Source organism: Hippocampus comes, unplaced genomic scaffold, assembly GCF_001891065.2.
Source record: "Hippocampus comes isolate QL1 unplaced genomic scaffold, H_comes_QL1_v1.1 scaffold92, whole genome shotgun sequence".
NCBI lineage: Eukaryota > Metazoa > Chordata > Actinopteri > Syngnathiformes > Syngnathidae > Hippocampus > Hippocampus comes.
The window spans coordinates 197,981-217,580 of NW_017805379.1; the positions used below are offsets into that span (position 1 = coordinate 197,981).

Below are 19,600 nucleotides of genomic sequence, written 5' to 3' on the forward strand. Positions count from 1 at the left end.
CCTTTTGATTGCAGTGCTTGTAGTTTTCAGTGGTGTGGAACTCCACTGACTCATACAAGTGAGAGCTGTTTCTCAAACTTGGTTGACCTCATGGCGCTCTTGTGAAGAGCAGTAAAATGTCACCGCATCCAGCATTTTTCCTGCACTCTTATCTTTTGGAGTCAAAGAGACGCTCTAGTGACGACGACGACGACGACGAAGACGGCGGCGGCGGCTGCGAGGAGGAGTCCCGTCAAGAGACACTCAGTGGCCCACTCTCTTCGAGTGTCGCCATGTTGTCAAAAGTCATCCTGTCAGTCGTCAGGAAGTCGGCCGTCTGATGCCGACTATGTCGGCTGTCAGTCCGCATCACACGCAGCAAAACAAAAGAGTTGGAAAAACTGACAGTGTTTAATGTAATTGTGTGCTTCAAGTAAAACGTTTCTACCGTCATCGCCCACATATTTGGGGTTGACTATTCACAAATTCAGCAATTATTTTTTTTAAATTTGGAATGTAGCCTCGACTACTTGCTTCAAAATATAAATAATAAACAACTCTCCTATACAGATTAGTGTGCTTTCTTGGATGCAAGATGCTAAAAACAAAAACAAAAAAAAATGAAAAAGTACACACAGTTTAAAGTGCTCGAGCCCTGTCACAAATAGTAAAATCCTCGAGTAATTGACAACCACGCAAAAAGGTTTAGAAGTGCAGACAGGTGCCACAAGATGGTGGCAAAGCATTACTTTTGTTGAACCAAAGCTTCGCAACTCACTTCAACATAGTTCCTGGGCTGTAAGTTGCCACAATTTAGCACTGCCTCAGCTAAACATGTTCTCTCTGAATTGATGTGATACACGATGACCAAGCGAAAAATGTCAGGGAGGAACTAAATTTAACCTGGGTTGTTAGTGGAAATTACGGAAAGTCTTTGTAGTGTGCAAAAAAATAAAATCATTTTAAAGCAATTTATTTTTCACCATAATGCTGCGAAATGAGTTTTAAATCATCTAAAATGGTTTTGTAATTGTTGTTTTACAGGTCAAATTCATAACATTGGTGATTGCAAACATTTTTAGGGGGGAAAAAGCTGTATTATCTCTCTGAAATGGTCATACAGTATTTTCAATCAACTATCTGACTCACGATAAAATGTCAAAGGCAATTTTAGCTTGCTAACGGAAGGAAACGTCGAGAACTGACTCACAGAGGCAAAAGGACAGGAGGAACTGAACAGTGACCCATTTAAAAAAAAAAAATAAAGTACTTTTTTACAATCCACCACCCACACTGAAATTTCCTGTTCCCATTAGTATTGTGATTTGACATCACAAAACCAGGATGACTCCTAATATTTGAAAAAAAATGTAGGACTCCCAGATTATAAAGAATTTTTGTATAAATCATGAAGAGATTTTGCGTTTGCTGCAAAAATTATTTGCATACGGTAATTTTAGAATAGTATAACCTTTCTAAACTCATCACGTTTGATTTTTAGAAAAGGTGGGACAGTGTGAGCAAGATCATGAAATACGTATCGTTCCGTTTTGCAAAACCACAAGTGCATCTATTGTTGTTTTGTGAATCGATCCCCACAATATGACAAATCAGGGAATAATAAATATGATGTAAGGCTTCATGATTGATATTGCTTTCGTTTTGGAAATTGTACATTTTATGTGACAGATATATTGTTTCCATTTTAATCTCTCATCTCCCATAACGCCAAGGATTTAAGGTTCAAAACTCATTGAACCCTTTTATTTTTTTCTGATTCCCCAAAAGCTTCAATCAAGGATTTAAGGTTCAAAACTCATTCAATCCTGACATGATGCATTTTTCACATGATATCCCCCCTTTTATTTTTTTCTGATTCCCCAAAAGCTTCAATTTGTTTTTCCTGACGTTAAGAGACGATGAATTTAGAATTTCTACTTGTCTACCACACTTTTTTTTTTTTTTTACCCAAACAAAGAACATTTGTGTCATCCACAAAAAAAGACAACAAAAAAATAAACTAGCACTGCACATTTCATGCATGTGTAGTATAAAAGGTTTTGGACCAATCACAATTGTGAATTTGGCCATTCAGTTCCTTGTTGGAAAACAGCAAGCTGTGGGGAAATGTATTGAACAGTTTTGATGATTTGCTGTCAACATTCGGCTTGCGCTCAAAGACTGTATCCCCATTCAAGTCAAGCCAAGATGATAGTTTACATCTCACTCTCTAAACTATGAACGCCCTCGGCCAGAAACATCAGCCCTCAGCTCGAGCGTAAACACCTTTATTTATTCCAGTCCAAGTTTTGCGTTTCGTTATGTCCTGTAAGGACGTAGCAGACACCGAAACCCAAGTCGAGGGAAAGTACCCGAATGGAGACAAGTAGCCTATCCAACCGGTTATATGGAACCCCCCTCATTATGGTTTTTATATGGAGCTGTAAATATAAAATGAGCGGGTGGTCTTTGTGGTTTCTGCCACTTTGCACAGCATCCAAAGCCTTCGGGCGAGCCTTACTTAAGAACGTATGCAGGATGTTTCGGTGACAGCCATTAGCGGCATCTCACGCTGTCAAGTTCGCTTTTCGAGCCCCAAGTTGGCTCGAGCTCTGTCTCGCCTCAAAGGCCCAACCCCTTGGCAGACAGCTGCAAAAACAGCCAGGGCAGGCTGCCTGTCTCGAAAGAGAGAGGAGTTATGAAACAAGCCGCAGGGACGGGAGCGGCTCCGAGTAATCGAGCCGAGCGCCTGCGAGGCATGTTAAACGACTATACGGGCGAAACGGGCAGAGAGTGTTTTGGAAGAGAAGCGCGGGGCCTGACCGCCCCCTCAGCCACATGTCGTGGTGCTGCATTACGGCCCATTACACACCAGTGAGACATGGCGCTGCAACTGCTTCCATAATTAGTCAAGGGACTTTCAGGTTGTCATAATAAAACGTATCCAGTATGTACTAAAAATCATTATTTCTTGTAATGATTTCTAGGGGAGCAACACATGCGAAGTCTTACTTTTGGCACAGCATGGGAACTTAAGTCAACGCCACGGAGAGTCCCTTCTGATTAAAAAACATGACAATTCAAGGACTGCACAAAACTGCTGAACGAGAAACCAATGTGAAATGCAAAAACTCATTTTCTAGATTTAATTTTTTTTTTAACAGAAATCAACTCACTCAAAAATTTGAGGTACTTTGTCCAGCATATCATTCCAAATCTGCAGAGAAAACCTATTTGGCCTACTCACGTTGTAATGTAGGAAAGTATAAGACCCTGTGTGAGCGCGACAAAGAAATGTCTCCCATCTAGTGGTGATTGTTGGTATTACACCTTAAAATTAAAATCAACCCCTGCATATTTGCAGCTTGGAACCTGTAGATTTGCACATTCGCATATTTTTCAATATTTTTTTCAGATGTTTGATTTCTACCGTTTTGGGAATAAACATATTGAATCATCAACAGCATTTTATAAAGACATTTGGTGGTTTGTTAAAAAAAAAAAAAGAAAAGTGTCCCTGCCCCCATTATTATTTTTTTTTCTTAATTAATCAAGGGACCGCTCTGAGTGTGGTCACGGGTAGCATTCTGCTTGCAAGGCGCCTGTTGCCAATCTCTGACTTGGATGGATGATAGTCAGGTCCATAGATCCAGAAACCTTGCTCAACATATTCATGAAAAAAAATAAATCAGCAACAAACCTCCACAAAAAAAGTTTCATTTCTGTTTCATTGTGCTTTTTACATATTATTTACATTAGACGGCCATCGCAAAATGGCGTCGGCCGTCGATGGCAATTGAACACCTTGATTGAATGTTAGCCTGCAAATGCTAATCAGTGCATGACATACCACGAGCCTCCATGTACGCCAGTGGGATTTGTGTCACCCTGGCCCCCCCCACTGAAAAATTTCCGTCTACGCCCCTGGATGAGTCGAATACAAGCCAGGGGAAACTTGCCTCCAACAAGTCCAGTCAAGTTTCATCCCGCAACCTTGTGGCAAAAGGCAGCCTCAAAACCAAATAAGCTGATGAACGAGTTCAGTCCGGGCAGATTTTACGGAAGCAGCAACATCTCGCTCAGGATTGAATTAGTTCGAGAAGATTCACAAGTTAGCTACACTCTCGAAAGAGCGAAAGGGTTCAAGAAGAGCAAGAAGACATGCTATGGAGGACTTGTTAGTTTGTACCTGTACAGACAACATAACTCTAAATGCATGTTATGAAGGACATATTTGTAAGTACATACGACTTTGACTGATAGCACCGCAAACACAATTCAAGTATGTACAGTTAGTTCGGCGTAGCAAAGAAAGTCATAATTAATGAAGCCGATAAAGATACATTACGTCTTGTTTATCACGTCATGAGATCGTAGGAGTGAGGCTCAAAAGCGAGGCGGGAGTTCAACATGGCAACGCGCATGAGGAGCATTTAGTAAACAGTGCAAGAGGTTGCTAAGTGGAGGGGAGCTGCGGTGTTCCAAAGACTAATCACAACATTTTCCTTTCCATTTTCTTCCGTCTGACCTGTTTTGTGCCGGGACCCTGTCGCATTTCTGCCGAGCATATTGGAGTCAAGCCTGTATTCGAACCGCTTCTCCTCACAGTGACAGAAAAGTCATAACGTGACTTCATGACATGAAGTTGTGGTTTTACAAGACAAATTTTAATTTTGTAGGAGAATTACAAAAAATAATTCAACTTCAAAGAGCTGGAATATTTTCAAAATAAAAGATCTAGTCAAACTTCTATGAGAGTAAAAATGTGTCAATTTAGCTAGCTTACCGAACGACTTTTCATACCGATGTTTTGCTATTTGACTTTCTTGACTTTTTTTTTTTTTTGCAGTGCAGTTTGACTCATAGGAAATGTCAAAATCTACGTGATTTTGTGTTCCTTATCTCGAACGCAAGCAAAGAGGAAACAATTCCGTAACCACCCCGCTAGTCTCAATAAATCGCTCTTTTTCAATTGATCATCCGATCTACTGGGAAGCAAACTGTGGGCGGGAGAACGGCGCCACTTCCGTACTTACGACAACTGAACGGCAACTGTCTGGAGCCACTCTTTGCGTCTCTGTCAGCTACTCAATGATTCATCCAAAGTATTACCGAATTTTTAACAGCATCCATGCATGTCAACCGCACTTTCTTTTGCGGCCGCGGGTATGACCGAGCGGATGTGTTTTCGCACATTATCGACTACTCTCGATCATGGGATCAATACTAAAAAAAAATCTCCTTTGGGAGCAAGTGCATTAGCCCAAATGAGCTGCACTGTGACAAGTGGACAGCTCACAAATTGCTGTGTTGCTGATGCAAATGTGAACCGAGATTGCTAAAAGGGGGCAAATGCGAATAACAGCACTCATACTCGTGATGATGATTCAAAACTGGAATGGGAGGGGGGAAAAAAAAAGACTCCATTGAGTCGCTAAGTCATGTTCTTAGTGTTTTAAAAAATATAATAAAGATGATGATGATAATAAGGATGCGTTTAATGAATTTATTTCAACAAGGATTCAGAGCGTTTGATTCGCTCTCGTCATATTTACAGATGAAATATGAACATACACAGCACACAGTCTATCTGCCTCCGTGTCAATCAAATCCACCAAACAACGTCAACCTGCCTCTATCCGGCCCAAAGTTGAGTCTACTTTCCGTCACCAAATTGTCCGGTGCGCCAGGGGACGTGTAAAAGAAAACACCCTTGGTCCACCGGAACGCCCACCACGGCGCAGCACGGTTTTTCCAAACACGCTCACCGAGACTTGCGCTGACACGAAAATGAAGATGCGGCCATATTTGCGCCAAGCACCCATGCGCCCGTCTCCCGAAATAGAACCCTCAATGTTTTTTAGACCATCTGTTTATTAGTCATCGGGCTACATGTATTTCCTGGAGAATGATGTCAGACGTGACACCAAATCTGTGATTTGAAGTCATCCGATTGAATTGCTCCTTGATGATTTCAACCTTTGCTTGCTCACTAGCAGGATGAAGCGATGACAGATTCAATCCACACCCAGTCAATAAATTTGATCAATTCATTGTCGAGTAGTGATTCTCAGTCTGTGGTACTCGTGTCACTCGTGTTATTTCGGCCCGCACGAGTGATAGGGTTAGAGTTTGACAAACCGTGTCATGTTACCGTGACTTGCAATATATTTTTTTTTCATAAACACTTAGGCCTATGACGCTACTGTATTTCGATGGTTGTTTTTATGGTGGTACTTGGAGCGCTCACTATTTTTCAAGGTGGTACTCGGTGCAAAAAGTCTGCTGTAGATTAGTAAAGATAATTTCAGATTAAAAAAAAAAAAAACTGGCACAATGTGAGCCTCTACGGAAGTCTGACAAGAATCAAGTTGAAAGATTACCCCGAAATGTTAGATTTTTGGGAGGGGAAAAAACGTGAAGCATGTTACGTAATTCCACAAGAGTAAAACCATACAGTTACGAGAAGTTGTAATCTTAATTTGATAACAATAAATTTATATCAGGGGAATTTTTTCCAACTATTAAAATAAACAGAGCTGCGTGAAGGTGAGGACGGTTGAGATGTCTCAAGTGAAACACGAGTTCAACTTTCAAAAGCAAAATTTTTGTTTGACTAATTTCTGCCCGACTTTGATATTCTCCATTAAAAAAAAAGATGTCTCAAGTGAAACACGAGTTCAACTTTCGAAAGCAAAATTTTTGTTTGACTTCATTTCTGCCCGACTTTGATATTCTCCATTAAAAAAAAAAATCATTTTCGTTTTGTTTTAAAACTTTTACTTGACGTAAGTTGTTATATTATTGTATAATATTCCACAAATGCAAATAAAGGCCTCCCTTATAATAGACAATTCCCACCCATTTGCAATTGATTGAATTAAAATACAGATAATTTCTTATATTATTGTATAATATTCCACGAATGAAAATAAAGGCCTCCCTTATAATAAACTACTCCCACCCATTTGCAATTGATTGAATTAAAATACAGTTAAGTACAGTAACTAAATTCACCCTGTCATGCACAAGTAATGATAACTCGTAACCTGATAACCCGATAAGCTGCAGTACAGTAACTAAATTTGCACAGGAAATTCAGCCATTAACCCTGTCATGCACAAATAATGATAACTCGTAACCTGATAACCCGATAAGCTGTCCACTGTAGTAACCTGCTGTCACTGAAAGGGTTAAATGTACTTTCATCGCAAAAATATGAATCCATTGAAACATAAAATAAATGTATGATGAGTAACATACCAAAAACGCAGACGTGATGTTCACTGAATAGAGAGGAAAAACAGAAAGTGAAGTCATATTTTTTGGGCAGACATCACTTCAGCTCCAGTTTCCTTCAAAAGAGCAAGTCACAGATGAGCTGGGCGGGAGAAGGGGAAGGAGGGAGTCTCGTCCGAGAGCGCAGGCGGGCATCTGCACATTTCACATCTGGATGGACTTTAGGCAGGGGGGAAATGGCTCTTCAGACGACAAGGTAAGTACTTTCAGATTGCAATCGTATTGAAGTCATATTGCAGCGTGAAGCGTACGGCGACTGACCGGGGAGTCTTTGATCTGACCTTTCCTAAACTTAAGCAAACAGTACCTTGCAATCAATACACACCGAAAAAGAAGAAGAAGAAAAAAAAAAAGACATTCTTGGAAAAGTGAACTTTTTAAACATGACTGCTGCAGAGTGCATGATTTTATTATAAACACTTGTGAAATACTAATTTGGTGTCTACCGCGTTAAGTGTTGTTGTTGTTGGGTTTTTAGTTTCTGTAATATTGCTGGTGTCGGCTTAATGGCCTCGAGTCAAAACAGATTGCCGGACGAGCAGCATCATCTCTCATAATGTGCTGTACCCAATTTAAAGCCCCTCAAGAGAATTACGGTCGGCAGACCCCGAGCCAGTTGCTCGTTACTGGAGCTAATTCCAATCTGCTGTATATGGCGTGGGCGTACAGTGTGCACGAGAACGCACTAAGAACCGTTAGTACAAAAACACACGGTGTAATTGTGACACTGCAATTGACAGCCCGCAGCCAACGTCATTTTTTTTTTTTTACACGTGGCGTAAAACTTTCTGTGGCTACATCAGAGCAACTAAAACGGGAGCTAGTTTTGCGATAAGAGTCGCAAAGATGCTGTCTAAAACAACGGGCCATGTGATGGACAATTAGGGTTAGGGTGTATCATTTTTAGGTACTTTGCAGATTAATAAAATGATCTTTCATATTAAATCGAGCCTCATTTGCATGGAGTTTAGCGTCAGCCAAACTTATGAAACTTAAAGGCCGCGTGATGAATCTGATATTATAATGGAGTTTAATTTATTGCTTGTTTGTTAAAAATATGACATGGCAGGTGGGCCTTGAAAAAAAAAATCGCATATTATCATTGCAATTTTCAAAATCGCTCAATAGAATCCTTTGGCAATTATCCTATTTTAATACAATTATTTGGCTAATTGTGCCATTGAGGTTTATTTTCAGCGTTGAGAGTAAGGGAGGGCGGCCCGGTGATTAGCGCGTCGACCTCACAGTGCAGAGGTTCCGGGTTCGATTCCAGCTCCGGCCTCCCTGTGTGGAGTTTGCATGTTCTCCCCATGCCTGTGTGGGTTTTCTCCGGGTACTCCGGTTTCATCCCACATTTCAAAAACGTGCATGGCAGGCTGATTGAAAACTCAAATTGTACCTAGGTGTGAGCGCGGATGGTTGTTTGTCTCTGTGTGCCCCGCGATTGGCTGGCAACTGGTTCAGGGTGCCCCCAGCCTACTGCCCAAAGTCAGCTGGGATAGGCTCCAGCACTGCCCGCGACCCTTGTGAAGATAAAGCGGATCAGAAGATGGATGAATGGATGGATGGATGGAGTAAGGGATCAAGGGCTGCGGCTCAGAGCTAGTGGTTAGGTTTTAGAGTTCGCATTTAAAGTTAGGGTTATGGTTTATACACAAGATTTAAGGTTGGGGTTGATTTAAGTTTGACAATTATGGTTTGGGGTTGATCGTTTGGGTTAGCGGTTGGGGTAAGGATTTATTACGGCAGTTTGGGATCGCAAATGGTTGAAGATTGTGTCTCGGCTCCCAGATCGTCACATTCTCGCACGCTCGGCTGCGAACAAGCTCCTCCGTTCTAGTCATGTGGGCCAAGCCTCGAGAAGTCTCACAAGCTAACTGTCAGTTTAAATCGGCCTTTGCTTTGCCCCACAGAATACCGGAGCTGAGCACCGCGTTCCCCAACGGAAGCCAAAATTACACCGTTGAAAAGAACTGCATCGATCCAAACGTGTGGGAGGCGCTCACCAGCAGCCAACCCATCTACATGGGGGTCGTCACCGCGCTCGGAGTGGTGTTGAACGCCTTCGTGCTGCTGGTGTTCTGCCTGCACAAGAAGGCGTGCACGGTGGCCGAAATCTACCTGAGCAACCTGGCGGCTGCCGACCTCATCCTGGTGTCCTGCCTTGCCTTTTGGGCCGTCAACATCGCCAACGATTTCGACTGGCCTTTCGGTCTGGCCATGTGCAAAGTGGTCAACACGGGTATCAAGATGAGTGCCTACGGCAGTATCTACTTCCTGGTTCTGGTGAGCCTGGATCGCTACGTGGCGTTGGTTCACCCGATGTCGCACGGGCGAATGCGTCGGCCCAAGTATGCCAAGCTGGGTTGTTTGCTGGTGTGGGGCTTCAGTTTGTTCCTGGGCATCCCGACGTTGGTCTTCAGGGCGGTGAAGTACTTCCCGCAGTACGGCGTGCGCGCTTGCGTCTTGGATTTCCCAAGCCGCACAGTAATGCTCCTCTGCGACGCGATGCTAATTTGCGTTAGCTTCATCATCCCGATTGCCATCATCTCCTTCTGCACCGTCAAGATCATCCAGGCGTTGAGCAAGCGCTCGATAGAGAGGTTCAACGGCGAGAAGAGCGAGCAGAAGGCCACCACGCTGGTGTTGGTGGTCCTGGTTGCCTTCCTCATCTGCTGGTTACCGTTTCACATCGTCACAATACTGGACGTGCTCATAAAAGCCGGCGTGATGCGAGGGTGTCAGCTGGAAGCAGCCGTAGACATTTGCAGACAGTTTTTTGACTACTTGGCCTTCTTCAACAGTATCGTCAACCCCATCCTCTACGTCATCGTCGGCAAAAACTTTCGGAAAAAGGCTCGGGAAGTGTGCAAGCAGTGGCCAGTCGGTAACGCGACGACAGTGTCCACGCGTTCAAACACTTCTGCAACACTGAGGACGTTTACATAAAAATCGAATTCATCAGAGGGGAGAACTCTCCTTGTCATAAAAGGAGGGCGATGGCGCCCAAAAACAGATTTTCATCTCAGCCGAGAACATTTTTCATCTGGAAACGCCTTTTTGCTGGCACTTACTACTTTTAGATAACATATGTCACTGTACTTGACTCTCTCTTCCCTTCTAACTCGCTGGAAAACGAGAATTTCTAATCAATGTCGAGAGGACATAATATAATACAGACGCAGAAAAAGAACAGAGCAAACATCATCCACAACATTGACATGCAAAGGCAAAATAATTCTCGATTGTATGATGGAAGTGCTACACGGTGAAAATGTTTTTGTCAAGACGCCGCAAAATCCAACTTTGAGCATGCTAGCGAGCTACTTTTGTGATTGTAAAATCGGTCGGCTTGCCTTGCAGTCAGTTGATGAAGGATAAATTCAAACGTCTGCAGTAATTTCGACACGAACGGTCAGAGGAAGCCCTGGTCAATGCCTTTCAAGGTATCTGAACGTTCGAGCAGGCAAGAATGAATGACTCACTGCCCCGTGACAAAGTTTCCAGTTGTGACGCGCCATCACGTTGCTTTTTTGCTTTTTTTTCCCCCCAAAACACCACAAGCAAGCGACCCACTCAGTGTTGACTCAGAGGTCTGTGGGAGGGTGCACAGGCACTCCCCAAAATAAAGGCTCGGAATACCAAAAAGGCAGTAAGCCTTGAACCACATGCCACTGGAGTAGATGAGGTGACCTCAAAGTCGAAAATATGGCAAACATTTAAAAAGTTTGTCGCATGTATTTTTCCACGATTGTTGCTTATATAAGATCAGATGTGCTTGTACCAGATCATCTGTTAATATAAATAATCTGACTCAAGCAAATGACTTCTCCTATTTATTATTAGAATTGTGATGTAAATGAAATACCGAACATGCATTAAAGCTGTGTCCGCACGATCCAAAGGTGATTTTGGGTTCCTTTTGTTTCATCCTCATTCGAGCAATACAAAAATAAAACCAATCAAATATTGCTCTTAACAAATGTTATGTTTTTTTAATTAATATAATAAATGATCATCATTCATCTTGCGTTGCGGAGGGATGGTAGTAATGCATTACAACCGATAATGATCTGTATTGTTTTGTCTTTTCCCTCTATCCTCTCAGTCCGCTTTCAAACCTTGTTCTGTCTGACTGCATTTTCCCCAAAATATTCATCACAGTTTAAATAACTACAAATGCGGAGTATATCAAATTGCCCCGTGGCAGAGAAAAAGGTACAGTATACCGGTTCGCTCCACTCAACGTGTCCGCACAACTAAATCCGACACAAACAAAACCGCCCACAGAAATTGGGTGGGTTGTGTCAGGAAGGGCGTCTGGTGTGAAAATTGTGCCAAACACAACATGGGAGTGACTTGCTGTTGGCACCCCTGACAGGAAGTGCTGCCACAGTTACCTTGAAAAAGGAACTTGATTACTTGACATTGCCAATTACCTTATTTTAAGTAACTAAGTGAAATTACAAGATAACTCTTTTTTTGACTTAACATAAGTACTGTAATTATTTGTATTTCTTTTTTTTAATACGTCTGTGGATTTCACTTAACATTGTGAGGAAATGGAGGTGCAGTCTGCATCATTGCCACAAGATGTTGCTCGATTGCACATACTCGACTGGACATTGCATTGGGCCTTGAGACGTTTTAATGCTAAACCACCGATTCGGGGAGTGTCACCATGGATTTAAGTGACTGCAGTTATCAAAGTGTCATTTATAAATTCCAAGTGAGAAAATACTACTTCCTTTTTTTTTCAGTCAAATGTAACTGTTCAGTTTTCTTAACGGTTTGATAGTTGGTAGCGGTGAACATTTCTCCATTTAGGGCCGTGCAGTAATTCAAAGTTTGGGGGCTGTTCATAAACAAGCTGCCGGATCGGGGGATGTGCAAGAATGCCGCTCTATATACAAAAACGCTATCTTGTTCCATTGCTCCTTACACTCGGCGTGTGAACACACGAACAGCTGGATAACTATGGTAAGAAATTCGATTATATTATATTATTTTTATTGACCGAGCTAAGTCTTCACTACCAGCGGTGCGGCGAGTATTTATGGCAATCATGTGACTGAGAAGAGGAAACGTCTGTTGATTGAGTCAGCATATTTAGTCATAAATTCAGTGTATGACTAAATCACGTGGCAAATATTTTAAGACTTTGAAAGCGATGCGAAAAAGCTCAACTTGCCTTGACAGCACTTTCGATACCAAAATACTGCGTCGTGAGCGCAAAAATTTACAGCGTCCAGCTCAACCGAACGTTGTGCTCGATCAACAAATGGCCTCTTGCGTTGTGTTTGAGCTCATCTGGTCTAAGATTTTTCAATGTTGCAGAGGAGCTAAGTTTAGCCTGGGTTGTTACCACAGTCATAGAGATTCTTGCGTGTGTCCAGTTTTTTTCTTCCTGCTTAATAGCTATTAAAAAGCTCAAGCTAGCAAACAACAGAGGTCTCGTTATTGCTGAACAATTAATTTTTTATGGGTTACAAAGCAGTGACATACACGCCAACATCCTTGCACTCGCCGTGGATTTTTAAAACTTTAAATAATCTTTAAATCACAGGTGTCAAAGTGAAGGCCCGGGGGCCAAATCTGGCCCGCCACATCATTTTATGTGGCCCGCAAAAGGAAATCAAGCATGTCAAGTTCCATGATGCTTGCTAAAGTCTGAACCAAAATTTCAAATTGTCATATGTAATCCACATTCACAGTCATTGTTCTTGACTTCTGTTTTTAAAACTAGTTCTTTGTTGTACATTCTGTATGTAATATGTGGAGGGGATTAAACATTTATATGGTTTCCCAAAATTCATAACGGCCCTCCAAGGGAAGGGTACCTTCAGTTATTCGGGTTTTGTTATTTGCGGAAGGGCTCAGTCCACATTACGGCAAATTACTGCACTGTTAAACAGTTGCGTGTGTTTTGTTGTTGTGAAGACTATGGAGTCGGTGACACTTCAGCCGGAGGCAGCTCAGTGGGCTGAAAACAGCAGCCTTTCAAAGTCCCTCACATCTCTGGAGTTCGTCACCGTGCGCACCATTGTCCCTCCTTACATCATCACCGTGTCCGTGCTGGGCCTCGCCTTGAACGCCTTCGTCCTGTGCGTGTTTTTTGCGCACAAGGATCGCCTGACGGTAGCCGAGGTCTACCTGGGCAACCTGGCTCTGGCCGACTTCGCTCTTTTGTGCGGCCTCCCCTTCTGGGCCGCCAACATCCTCAACAGTTTTGACTGGCCGTACGGCGAGGCCTTGTGCAAGCTGGTCAACTGCGTCATGACAGTGAACCTCTACACCAGCGTCTACACCCTTGTCATGATCAGCGCGGACCGCTACCTAGCGATCGTGAGGACCATGAAGGCGAGGTGGCTGAGACGGACTCGGTACGCCAAGGTCATATGCGTGTTCCTCTGGATATTCGGGCTCTCACTCAGCACGCCGACCATGCTGCACAGAAAAGTGATGTACTTTGAAGAATTCCAGATGACGGCCTGCATGTTGGACTACAGCCACGGTAGCTCGTGGAAGTTAGCCAACCAAGTTCTGCTGAACGTCGTCGGCTTCGTCATCCCGACTCTGGTGATCGTCTCCTGCAGCAGTTCTATCGTCAAGGCTTTGCGACAGAGAAAAGAGAGCGTTGGACTTCAGGATGTTAATGACACGAAGGCCACAGTTCTGTTGTACGCCGTCACGTTGCTGTTCATCCTTTGCTGGGGGCCCTACCAGGTTTTCACCTTCCTCGACACCCTCTGTGACATCCACGTGCTGGACGTCACAGTATGGTCCCACGCTCTGGACGTAGGGGGACAGGTCTCGGCTTATCTCGGTGTCCTCAACAGCGCTCTCAACCCTGTTCTCTATGTCCTCTCTGGGCAATACTTCAGGAAGAAAGTTAGTTCTATCTATAGACGGGCTCTGCGTAGTCGTAGAGGATCAGACATTACCACCTATCAGCGCTCCGTCGCCTCCACTTACATTCACAGACCTGAGCAGATTAAACCTGTTGTCATTTAGGACGATGGAAAAAAATATTTCTATCTGCATCAATTGTTGAATGGTGTCATGGTATACTATATAATATGCTATGGTATGATTTATGGTACAGTTGAAGGAATTGTATGATATATGTTATGGTACGGTAGAGTATGTTATGATGTTATATACAGTCTACTGTATGTTATACAATATGTTGCTTTGTATATGGCACCGAGTGAACATTGCACTCATATGGCACGGTGGGAACAGTACTGTATATTCAATGTATCTGTTGTGCAGCACTTTGACCACATGGGGTCGCTATGATCTAACGCGCACAAGTGTCAACAGTGACGTGTGGGCATCTTGTCTTTTGACAAAGTCATCATGCAGCAGACTCATGCAACACAATGGACTGATTCCAAAATTATTTTTCACAGACACCACACACAAAACAGTGTGTGTGTATGTGTGTGTGTGTGTATATATATATATATATATATATACACGTAGTGATAGCACGATATTATTTTTTCCCTGCCTGATATCAGAATCGATAATAGCCTTAAAAAAAAAAAGTCACTGTCAGTCGGAGGGGAATTACTCTTCTTCTTCATACCCACGTGGCAGTAAGTAGATGGCACGGTGATAGCAACTATCTTTATAATGCCCTGTCCCAGCTTTTTTAGAATGTGTTGCAGGCATCACATTCAAAATTAGTGGCTATTTGCACCCAACAAGAAAAATAAATAAAGTTGATCAAGTTTGAACATGAACTATCATTTTATTCTGTTTTGATTTTTACTCAACATCCCAACTTCCATGGAATTGGGGTTAGTATATTAACACAGCTAAAACGGTTTATAAAAAGGAAGCAGGGTGGACACAAATGCCCAGCATGGAGCCCTTAAGGGTTATGTTCCTCTCAAGTTTTTTTTTCATACCTGGATGTAGTCAACATGATTTATTCCCTCGACAGTACACACGTGACGCTTCCTAATGAGAAATAGCCCGGTGAGAAGCATGTGTTAGGCCATGTGAGCGCTTTCTCTTCTCCTCCCTCCACCACCCTTCCCCTTTTCCATCCTTCCATCCATTGCACATAATGTGCTTCACCTGGATAACGGCAAAAGAACCTGCATCAGCACAACATGGTGGCACTTCAGCCTCAATATTCCATTTGTGGTCACCTTCCTCTGTCCTCACGTCTTCTGCACACACTCATCTTGTGGCAATAGAGATAAGTGATGATAAATAGGTTTTTGTCGTACTGATAAAGTCTTATCTGCACAGGTGACCATGATCTGTCTATGGAAATTTGGGTTTTCTAGGGTGGCACTAATAGGCAAAAACTACGGCTCAAAAAAAAAAGGGGGGGGGAGCAGATGGGTAAATATTGCACGCGAGAGGCATGTGATGAAAAAAATTACATAATAAAAGCTAATAATAGCATCATTCAATTTCATGGATAGCATTGGCTTTTCAAGTGTGTTGGTTGTGTTTAACAATTTCTATGATTTTAAATTACATTCCTTTTAAACTTCATGTACTTCGAAATTTGTTCTAGGCTGAAATAAGCTTTTGTGATTCACAACATTTTGAGAAAAATGCATTAGTAAAATTATTTTGTATATATTTATGGCTAGATTTTATGCTATTGTTTTATTAATTGCCTGCAAAAGTAAATGACTACTGTTAATGTTTTTCTAAGGAGGGGAGATTTTTTTTTACTAGCATTGATTTATAACGACATTTTTTAATTTGTTTTTCCCTCACTTTATTATATCAATAAAACCGAAAATTACTACGCCCATTTATTACGCTACATTCTGATGAAGGGCTTTGATTAAGCAAACTAAATCAATAGTACACGCTCAGTCTCTTCTTCTGTGATGTGAGGCATGCTGACCTCCTGCAAGCCACCGTGTCACACTTGCCTCCGAGCGCGTTCACACCTCGTCGTCCTACCCCTGCTGCTGCTGCTTCATCATTTTTTTTCTTCTTCTGCTGCTCCCAGATGAGAGGCCGGGGAACCTCAATCGCGTTTTTTTCAGTTGCTTTGCTACATTTCTATCTGACATCGTCAAACGCACTTGTTCAATCCTCACATCCTAGTGTCAGTTGTGCACATCGAAAATGCGTTTTTCTCATTTATTTGGACAAACTGCAAATGTTTTGCTACATTCACGCTAAACAGCGGCGTAGCCAGTGATTTTTCATTGGGTTGGCCAGGCAGAATCAGTGACTCAAATGGCGTTAATTATAACGTTGCCAAATATTATAAAATGGATCTTTAATCGCATTAATGTGCCGGATGGCCCGTTTGGAAAATCACGGTCACTGACTGACGGACGGACGGACGGACACACGTAAATGAGTAAATTCACCAGAGAGAGAGAGAGAGAGAGAGACTACCGGATGTCGGTGTCTGAAACGCTTCAAATTTAGGTCAAACACAACAAATCAACCGACCAAGTCAACGTAATCATGCAAAACATACCAGACGTTGCAAGCTCCCACTAAAAGCCCAGAAAGCTCTGCTGCGCTGCCCGGGCTCTTGCCGCGGTAAGTTGTATTCGTCCGTCGATGAAATAGGTCCGGAAGGAAACGGACGTTATTTAGGCGGAAAAAATCTTCTGCAACACGCAACATCGAGCCGCGTTTGTAAATTCCAATCACCAAGGAGCTCCAATGCAAATAATTACGTACAATCCTCTGCTGCTTCCTTCGTGATCAATTTCTTACTACATGCTGATCAAAATGCGTTACAATGGCTTTCTGTTGAATTGTCTCGCACCCCACATTTTGCCATCAGTTCACCATTTGAGTCTTTGAATGCAAAATGGTTGGACACGTCATAAGTCCAGCATGGTTTGGTACACTTCCATTCGACTTTCTTTCCCAGAAACTTGACATACTCTAACGAAAAGAAATGTGCTCGTCGCATTACTGCACTGCATGTATAGTTTTCCCTAAGGAGAACGTTCTTTGTTCGCATTTCTAGTTGTGTTTTTTTATGTGCTATGTTGTGCTGTTTTTTTTTTCCCTTTCTATCTCGCAATGAGGTAGTTCATCAGCAAATGACAGTGCAAACATCCTTCCATCCTTCCGTATTCAACACCGCTTTTCCTGAACACTCAACAGCAATGTTGATCACAAGAGTCAATGTAATTTCTGTTTAATATTCCTCTTTAAGTTGCTCTGTCTTCCATCCAGCCATCCATTTTCTGATCCACTTATCCTAACAAGGGTCACAGGGAGTGCTGCAGCCGATCCCAGCTGTCTTTGGGCAGTAGGCAGGGTACACTCTGAACTGGTTGCCAGCCAGGGCACACATAGACGAACAATCATCCGCGCTCACACTCACACTCACACCTAGGGACAATTTAGACTAATGTCCCCTTAACCATTAACCTCGCATGTTTTTGGAACGTGGGAGGAAACCGCGGAGTAGCCGGAGAAAACCCACACAGGCACGGGGAGAACATGCAAAATCCATACAGGAAGGCCGGCGCCGGAATCGAACCCTTGCAAAATCCACAGAGGAAGGCCGGCGCCGGAATCGAACCCTGCACCTCTGCACTGTGTGCCCAACACGCTAACCAGTCGCCCACCGTGCTGTGCTGCCCTCTCTTCTATCAAAAAGTTCCCCTCACAAGGAAAGTGTAAATCGGGAGAGCATGAATGGTTGTATGTCTGTATGCCATTGTTTTTGTCATCGTTTTAAGTTCAGGTAAGTTCCTATTTGTTTACAAACATGAAATGATTTATTATACTAGCTTGACAGATAAGAATGTTTCCTGTGGGAATTTATTTTCTCACTTAATCTGAACAAATGGGAGGTCAAACAGTAAACGGAACAAAAACAAGTCGTGATGGATTCATGAAGCAGACGCATGCAAAAGTTGGAGCGAGATGTACCAAAATGAAAGAGGTGTCACGTCCACCTTGGAGGAACACACACACACACACACACACACACCGCACAATTTATAGCCATCTCACGCCCCCTGATTCATTTGTTTTGTGGTGCTGCCAGCTGGCTACACACATTCAGACGCACGTGACTGCAGGCATGCAGAGGCCTCAGGCTACCTCGCATCACGCTAATTACATAATGACTTGTTTCCTTTGGAGAGGAAAAAAAAGTGCATCAAATGTGAAAATATTCAATCCATAAGGAAAAAAAAATCTTTATTGAATCCTGCAGAGGTGGAGCCTTAATGACATATGCGAATGAATGACATGACTTGCCAGTGTCACCTTGTCCTTTATTACGTTATGTTGAAGGGCAAATAAGAATTGGATACTAGATTAAAAAAATTCCCACATGTGAATACAATGTGTATGGAGGTCACATTTAATTACATTTTCTATGATGTGCTTTCGTATGGATCGTAACTCTGACAAGATACTTACCATAAGGACCTGTATGTCTCAGTAAATGGACACAAACATAAAATATGTATTTTCATAGGATTCGAGGTTTCTTTTTTGGACATCAGAATGAATTGTCGAAAAAAAAGAAAATTGAACAGGAAATAATTTTTTAGTTTTAACTGCTTGCATTAAATCATATTTTTTTGCTCCAGTTTTTCTGTGGAAAAAGATATTACGCTCAACTGATTATATTTGGACTTTTTCTCATAAATATGTGTTATGTTACGATACAATATTATTTTTTCACCAAATTACAACTTTTTTCCAAATTTTTATGTCCTGAAAAAAGTATAATTTTATAACCTTTTTTTCCAGGCTAAAAACACTTTTGAGAAATAGTTTAATTATAACATCAAAACCTTTCCCTCAAACTTTTTCTTATAAATTGCAACAACAAAAATTCCTTCAGACTGTATCTTTTTGAATGCTGTTTAAAATGCTTTCTCCTTGAGAAAAATACTACTTTTGCTATTTAAGATTACAACTTTGTCTAATGTTATCATAGAAAACTGGGATTGGGGGGATTATTTTCTTATTTTGTCAAAGAAAATCTGACTTTTTCCCCCAAAATTATTTAAAGCAAATAATATTACAGATTGATTAATATTCCAACATAAAATATATGAAATATAAAGGTTTAATTTTTTTTTTTTTTTTACATTTTTTTCCCACCAGGTGGACCTATAGAATAGGCTTCATAGTGTAAATGTTATTAACAGCTGACATTTGAGATGCAAATTTCAGGAGAAGACAACTGCGTTGACATTTCTTTTGCCATATTTATTATCTGGAAAAAAAAAAGGCACTGGATACAATTGACGTGAAATCTTCATTCAACGTTCACAACAAATATAGAATCATCGCAGATCATGGTCATGAAGAGGGCATAACCATTAAGACCGTTTGT

General features: G+C 42.0%; 2 protein-coding genes and 1 long non-coding RNA gene across 5 annotated transcripts in view; 2 read left to right on the forward strand and 1 right to left on the reverse strand.

Moving 5' to 3' along the window:
• LOC109517420 (uncharacterized) overlaps positions 1 to 16,820 on the reverse strand; it is a 91,587-nt gene extending 74,767 nt beyond the window's left edge. Inside the window, exon 1 of the long non-coding RNA XR_002168534.1 lies at positions 16,754 to 16,820. This is a non-coding gene — a long non-coding RNA (uncharacterized LOC109517420). The remainder of the gene's footprint in view (positions 1 to 16,753) is intronic.
• bdkrb2 (bradykinin receptor B2) lies at positions 3,990 to 11,182 on the forward strand. 3 transcript variants are annotated; one of them, XM_019872584.1, is made up of 3 exons: positions 3,990 to 4,215; positions 7,313 to 7,474; positions 9,192 to 11,182. In XM_019872584.1, the coding sequence occupies exons 2-3, from the start codon at positions 7,356 to 7,358 to the stop codon at positions 10,225 to 10,227; spliced, it is 1,155 nt and encodes a 384-aa protein (XP_019728143.1). In that variant the 5' UTR covers positions 3,990 to 4,215; positions 7,313 to 7,355; the 3' UTR covers positions 10,228 to 11,182. The 3 variants fall into 3 exon arrangements, with proteins under 3 accessions (XP_019728143.1, XP_019728144.1, XP_019728142.1); XM_019872585.1 differs by having other exon boundaries at positions 7,331 to 7,474; XM_019872583.1 differs by having other exon boundaries at positions 7,344 to 7,474.
• On the forward strand, positions 11,857 to 14,299 carry bdkrb1 (bradykinin receptor B1). Its single transcript, XM_019872586.1, has 2 exons — positions 11,857 to 12,258; positions 13,219 to 14,299. The coding sequence occupies exons 1-2, from the start codon at positions 12,256 to 12,258 to the stop codon at positions 14,290 to 14,292; spliced, it is 1,077 nt and encodes a 358-aa protein (XP_019728145.1). The 5' UTR covers positions 11,857 to 12,255; the 3' UTR covers positions 14,293 to 14,299.
• Positions 16,821 to 19,600: the final 2,780 nt, after the last annotated feature.

Excerpts from the sequence above, each read along its gene's own strand:
- bdkrb2 (XM_019872583.1), top strand. The coding sequence starts at position 4,192 with ATGCATGTTATGAAGGACATATTT. Across the intron at positions 4,216-7,343 it reads ATGTTATGAAGGACATATTT|AGCAAGTCACAGATGAGCTG; the intron begins GTAAGTACATAC and ends TTCCTTCAAAAG. Across the intron at positions 7,475-9,191 it reads ATGGCTCTTCAGACGACAAG|AATACCGGAGCTGAGCACCG; the intron begins GTAAGTACTTTC and ends TTTGCCCCACAG.